At 22.4% G+C, this 7,018-nt stretch overlaps 2 protein-coding genes across 2 annotated transcripts in view; one reads left to right on the top strand and one right to left on the bottom strand.

The window, feature by feature from the left end:
• The window catches only part of LOC128953113 (glycine receptor subunit alpha-2-like), a 3,266-nt gene extending 262 nt beyond the window's left edge, over positions 1 to 3,004 (bottom strand). Inside the window, exons 1-4 of the mRNA XM_054298588.1 lie at positions 2,828 to 3,004; positions 1,673 to 1,976; positions 543 to 865; positions 1 to 44 (exon numbers count right to left, since the gene is read on the bottom strand). The exon at positions 1 to 44 is cut by the window's left edge and continues 262 nt beyond it. Coding sequence (XP_054154563.1) covers positions 1 to 44; positions 543 to 865; positions 1,673 to 1,976; positions 2,828 to 2,869 — 713 coding nt within the window. The 5' untranslated portion in view covers positions 2,870 to 3,004. The remainder of the gene's footprint in view (positions 45 to 542; positions 866 to 1,672; positions 1,977 to 2,827) is intronic.
• Positions 3,005 to 6,246: 3,242 nt separating this feature from the next.
• LOC128953112 (L-sorbose 1-dehydrogenase-like) lies at positions 6,247 to 6,967 on the top strand. The gene is made up of 2 exons (XM_054298587.1): positions 6,247 to 6,709; positions 6,777 to 6,967. Exons 1-2 carry the CDS (start codon positions 6,247 to 6,249, stop codon positions 6,965 to 6,967), a joined length of 654 nt encoding a protein of 217 aa, XP_054154562.1.
• The last annotated feature ends 51 nt before the right edge of the window (positions 6,968 to 7,018 follow it).

Here is a 7,018-nt window from a genome sequence, read left to right as displayed (position 1 = left end):
GTCCAGACTTCCAGCGCATAGATATATGATATGTTTATCTCACCCTACAATCAATACAAATCAAAATAATTAATTAAATTAATTAATTGATAACAACTACCGGTGCAAACATATATTGATAATAATAATATATAATTATTACTAATTTTACTAATTAGTGATTTAATTTATTTTTTTTTATTATTTAATTATTTTTTTGTTGTTGAAAAAAACATTTAGATACAGGTGCACAAAAAAACTCATAATGTTGACAAATAAATATTTTTTTTTGATTTATTTAAAATAACTAATTATTTTTAATATATTATTTTAAATTATATATATATATATATATATATATATATATATAAATAATATAATAATAGAAATTTTATATATTTTTTTAAATTTATATTTATTATATATATATATATTTTTATTTATATTTCTATTTATTATATATTATATTTTAGAAGTTTTCATATTATGTATTATAATTAATACTCAAAAAAATAAATATTTAAAAAAAACTAATTATTAGTATTAATTAATTATTCCTTAACCTGTATTTGCTGGGCTACCAGTGCCAGCAAGCCGGTTATGGACAGGGCTACCCGTCCGGGTACAGCCGATAGCGGTATCCAGAAGCCCATGAATGTCATAATAACTACCAGTGCTGACGTTATATATCGTTTGACCAGATATTTGCCACAATTTCGTTGCATATGTACTATAGCGTACAGATAGCTATAGTCACCTAAATCGGGATGTCGTTTAGTATACCCGTCCCACTCGTACTCCTCAATCTGAAACTCTGGCAGCAGTACATGACTGCCCAGTCTAAACATTTGCCATTGTAATTGTACTGTCTCAATTGTGTTGATTACTAGATAAATCCACCCGCCCCCATTAATTAGTTGATCAAAAAATTAATAAAACATTTAATTATATGTATCGTATAAGTATGTTTGGTGTGTATATGTGTAGATATGTATGTGTAAGGGTATGTATGTGTAAGTATGTATGTATAAGTATGTATGTGTAAGTATGTATATGTAAGTATATATGTGTATAAGTATGTATGTGTAAGTATGTATATGTAAGTATATATGTGTATAAGTATGTATGTGTATAAGTATGTATGTGTAAGTATGTATGTATGTATAAGTATGTATGTGTAAGTATGTATGAGTAAGTATGTATGTATGTATAAGTATGTATGTGTATAAGTATGTATGTGCATAAGTATGTATGTGTAAGTATGTATGTGTAAGTATGTATGTGTAAGTATGTATGTGTAAGTATGTATGTATGTGTAAGTATGTATGTGTAAGTATGTATATGTTCTTATGTATGTGTAAGTATGTATGTGTAAGTATGTATGTGTAAGTATGTATGTGTAAGTATGTATGTGTAAGTATGTATGTGTAAGTATGTATGTATATAAGTATGTATGTGTAAGTATGTATGTGTAAGTATGTATGTGTAAGTATGTATGTGTAAGTATGTATGTGTAAGTATGTATGTGTAAGTATGTATGTATATAAGTATGTATGTGTAAGTATCTATATGTAAGTATGTACAGTATGTGTATTAGTATATACATGTATGTATGTATGTATATGGTAAGTATTTATGTGTATATGTATGTTTGTGTAACTATGTATGTGTGTATTGAATGATAAGCACCTACATGTAGTAATATTAATAGGACACGACTGTCTATCAAATGGAAATTTTCTGAAATTCATATTACATGAAAATTTCATCTGATATCTGGCAGCCATAAACATACGGGTGCTGTTGGTTACAACAAAATAGACCGTAGGCGACAAACCACCAACGGGTATACCGCCTGACATACTATTACGGAAATAGGTGTCCGGAACCCATAGTCGGTCTTTCCATTGGTAGCCCAGTGTTAACTTTTCATCGACCGGYGCCCGTAGCCGATGGTCGTACCATTCGAGCTGATAGAAAAAGTCTATACTAACCGACTGTTTATTTATTTTTATTTTTTTTTGGGGTAAATAAAAAATAAGAAAATTATAACAACAAAAAATACTGCAATAGTAACTAATATATAATAACTATTATAATTTAAAATTTTACTAATTAGTTAAAATTTTTACTATTTAATTAAAATTTTTAAATTATAAATTTACCAATTAATTTATTATAATTTTTATTAATATATTTATATTTATAATTATTTAGTTTTATATTTTATTTAAATTATGATTTATTTTTAATAAAAAAAAATAATAATATTTATTATAAAATAATTTAATTAATTAATATATTAGTAAATAATGTGATAATTAATTTAATTAAATTTAATAAATAATATATATATTACAAAACTTTATATTTAATCAATAAGTTTACTTATAATATTTTTATAATTTTTATAATTTTTATTATTACTAAATTTTCACTCAGTTTAAATCTAATTATATAATAAATAAATTGTATTTTAATTAAAAATTTATAAATAACTAAATATGATAACTAAATAATTGTAAAATTAATTAATTTATTTTTTTTAATAATCAAATAAATATATTTATTATTAAAGTTTAATATTTCTAGCAATAAAAATGAAAACATAATAAATGTATTAATTAATTGCTAAATATTTTTTTTAATTATTATTATAATTATTAATTAACTAATATCAGTAGACACTTATACACACAATAAAAACATAATAATAATAATAATAATATAAATGATTAATTAATAAAAAAATAAAAACTACTAAACATTTTATATTATATATAATTATTTTATAATTTACTAATATTATAGACACCTATATATATAAAATATATATATAACCTCATACCTGTTCGGCACCTGGATCTGGCTTATAGGACAGTACAACCATTGATACATTAACTTGAACTGGTTGTCCATAATTATTATTATTAATATTAGTATTATTATCACCACTACCAGTGGGTGCTATATCTTTATTATAGTTTTCAGRTAATATTTGTTGTCAATGATTTTTGACAATTAACACAATTATTAATTATAATTAATAGACTAATAGTTGTTAATAATATTTTAGTATTAGATTTTGATATTAATATAGCGTTAAATATGTAAAACATATTTTTAAATTTATTAAAAAACATTTTTTAGATTTTAATTGTTTAACAAAACAAAAGTTAAATACAATAGTTGTTAAACCAATTGATTACTAATATAATAATAATAATATTTTTATATATATTTATTTTTTTAACTTTTTGTTTTCACTAATGATTAGACATAATATATAATAAAATAAAAATAATATTATTTTATTAACTCATTAGTTTTGGCTTATAATTAATTAAACAAAACTTTATTTAATATATTAATAAAATACAATAATATGTATTGTATTGTATGTATGAAATATTTGTTGAATTATTAATACAATTGAAAAACATTTTTATTATATTTATTTTGTTTTGTTTTTTTTGATGAAACATATGTGTCTATTATCAATATATTTGCAATTATTAATATTATTATTATTATTATATCAAAAAATACTAATTTATGTTAATTTTAGTTAACTGTATAAAAAAATTTATATAACACTAGTTTGTATCTAAAAAAAAATATAATAATAGATATTAAATCATTTATATATAAAAAATAATTTGTTATTATATTAAATTAAACTAATTATTATTATTATTAAACATATATCACATTTTTTATGGCAAATATTTATATTATAATAAATATAATTATTAAAAAAATTAATTTATTTATTTGAGTACAATGTCAATGTTACAATATATATATAATATATATATAATACAATGTCAAATTATACAGTATTATTATTATTATTATTATTATTATTTAAACAATATTTTAAATATAATGAACTAATAATAATTTCAAAATTTTTAAATAAATAGACTAAAATTGTTTATTATTATTATTACTTTAATTTTTGTATTAAAATATCTGATTTTATTTATTTATATGTATATAAATTAGTGTATGTATGGGTATGTATGTATGTGTGTATGTATGTGTGTATGTATGTGTGTRTGTRTGTATGTGTGTKTGTGTGTGTGTGTGTGTGTGTGTGTGTGTGTGTGTGTGTGTGTGTGTRTGTGTGTGTAAAAATGGTTTCATACATCAATGATTAAACATATATACTAAATACTGTAGATAATAATGACACACATTTATACAGTATTTTTAATATATATATATATATATATATATATATATATATATATTATGCTATCTAAACAAATTAAAATTGTGTATTTTATATAAACATTTATGTTTTTTTAAATATATATATTCAGTATATTGAGGTTAAAATAGCAATTATTTATTAGATTATATATATATTGAAAATTGATAAAATTATTTATAAACTAATTTATTTTATTAAATAATTAAAATCTAATTTTATTTTTTACATTAGATAAWAAATATAAACAAATTATATCAAATATTTTTTTTAWTAGTAATCTTTAAAATACTAAATCAATTAATTATCAATTAATTATYAATTATTATTATWATTATTATAWCAATAATTTAATTATAAATATTTTATTGAAATWAATTTAGTATTTATTAATAATTTGTTWACAAAATAATTTGTAATAAAATAATATATTTTATAKTAAAAAAATATATTTTATTTTAAAAAAATTATCTGACTTATTTAATTACAATTATTTTATTTAAGTTTATATTWAATTTTAATACAAAAAAATCAGCCATATTTTTTTGTTTAGTTAATTTAGTAATTAAAATAAAATTTAATAACAAATATTAGTTTAACCCCAAAAAACATAATATATATATATATATATATATATATATATATATACTGTATGTTTATATTAAAATAATATTTTTGTTTAAATAATTTAATGTCTATTTTCTAAATAAATATTTATATATATATATATATTAAATAATTATATTATAACATAATTGAATCAATTATTTAATTATACTATTAATTGTACTCTATGTTTGGTTTAATCATAAATATTTTTAAATTAAATGTTTTTAAAATAAAAAATAACTAAATAATATAACTTAWTTTTTTTAATTACAAAACAACTATATAATTTTTGTAATAAATTATTTAACAATTTTTTTTAAAAAAATTAATTAGTTCAGTGTTATGGTACTAAAAAAAATATTTGTATAATTAGTATATTAAATTATTTAAAGTTTTTGAAATAGTTTAAAACTATTAAGTTCAAGTTTTACATAATAATAATAATAATATAACTTTTATTGTCAATAGTTATTTTTTTAAATAAATTTAATTAGGAAATTTACCAAGCAAAATTAATTTGCTTATTCATTAATTTTACAACAAAAAAAATAATGATTTTTATATATTGTTTAATATTTCAAAAAAAATATTTAATTTTTTTTATTTAAATGAATTGACAAAAATAAATATTGGCTAAATATTAGATTTTATTTATTTTTAATTTTTTAATTTTTTAATTTTTTTTTTAATTTTTTAATTTTTTAATTTTTTAATTTTTTAATTTAAGTAACTTTTAAATTACTTGTTTAACTAAATAATAATTAATTAAATAATTTACAGTTAAGTAGATTTAGTACAATATTTACAACAACAAAAAATAATAATATAAGATAATAATAATTTAAAAAAATTAAATTAATTAATTAATTAATTAAAAGTAATTTATAAAAAAGTAAGTATTTTAAATAACTAAATATTTTTGTTGCTTTTAACAATTATTATTATTATTATTATTATTATTATTACATACCAGCGCCCACCACTACCATCATAGATACCAGTGCTAACCAAACAATTATGATGCCATCGATTGTATCCATGCTATACATAGTACTAGCATTTGTCAACCATAGACAACAATTACAACAATCGGTTTGTATGGGAGGTCAGGGAGGGTCAAAATTACTGGATAGCTATCACTATATAGTAGTCGGTTCGGGTTCGGCCGGTTCGGTAGTGGCCAAACGTTTAGCTGCTGAACATGACATACAGGTGCTACTAATGGAATCGGGCGGACAGGCAGGCATTGAAACTGATCTACCAGTYTGGGATTGATTGGCACCGACACCTTGATTGGTCATATACTACTAGCCCACAGAAACATATTGGACAGTCGTATCGTCCATCGCCAGGTGTACAGACAGTACACGCTGGYCGAGTAGTAGGCGGTACCTCATCGATAAATTTTATGCACTATAATCGGGGCAATAGACAGTCGTATGATGACTGGTCCCATAGATACGGTGCTCCTCGGTTGGTCATACCGGGAGGTATTACCATATTTTAGGCTAAGCGAACATAATACTGATCGGCAATTGGTTGCCAAAAATCCCGGTTATCACGGAACTGGGGGTCCATTGGCTGTCACATCCTATACTAATCTATCGGAACCGTTAGCTGTCTATTATCGGTCAGTTACGGGTTTAGGCTATCCCAGTGTCGATATTAATGGTAAATATCAGTCGGGTATCGGTTTAGTTCAATACAATTGCGATAGTCATACAAATCTAAGATCATCGACCAGTAATGCCTATTTGATRCCCAGTCARCCAAACCTACACGTTATGTGCAAAGCGCACGTAACACGTGTACTGTTCAGGRGTAGGACAGCCRTWGGTGTYGAATATGTCAGAAATGGCCGCAAATATCAGGTATACGCCGATAATGAAGTGATTATCAGCGCCGGTATGTCTATAATATAATAATATATTACAATATATTACTATTAGTCTATTTTTCGTTTGAACTACAGGTGCYATCGGATCGCCAAAACTGCTWATGCAGTCRGGWTTAGGACCGGCCAGACATCTCCAGTCAYTGGRTATTGAAGTGGTGGCCGACTTGCCCGCTGTCGGCTCCAACCTAAAAGATCACTTGACTGTGCCGTTATATTTTGGCCTAAAAACCAKMAAACCAACACCGAAATACAGGCGCCCGACCTAACCATCGAACAACTATACCAGTTCCGGTCAACCGTACCGGWCCGTTGACGCC

This window comes from Oppia nitens, unplaced genomic scaffold, assembly GCF_028296485.1.
Source record: "Oppia nitens isolate AA-2021 unplaced genomic scaffold, nextdenovo-longstitch-racon4-pilon3 scaffold20_pilon_pilon_pilon, whole genome shotgun sequence".
Lineage (NCBI taxonomy): Eukaryota > Metazoa > Arthropoda > Arachnida > Sarcoptiformes > Oppiidae > Oppia > Oppia nitens.
This window is presented reverse-complemented; position numbering and strand designations above follow the sequence as displayed.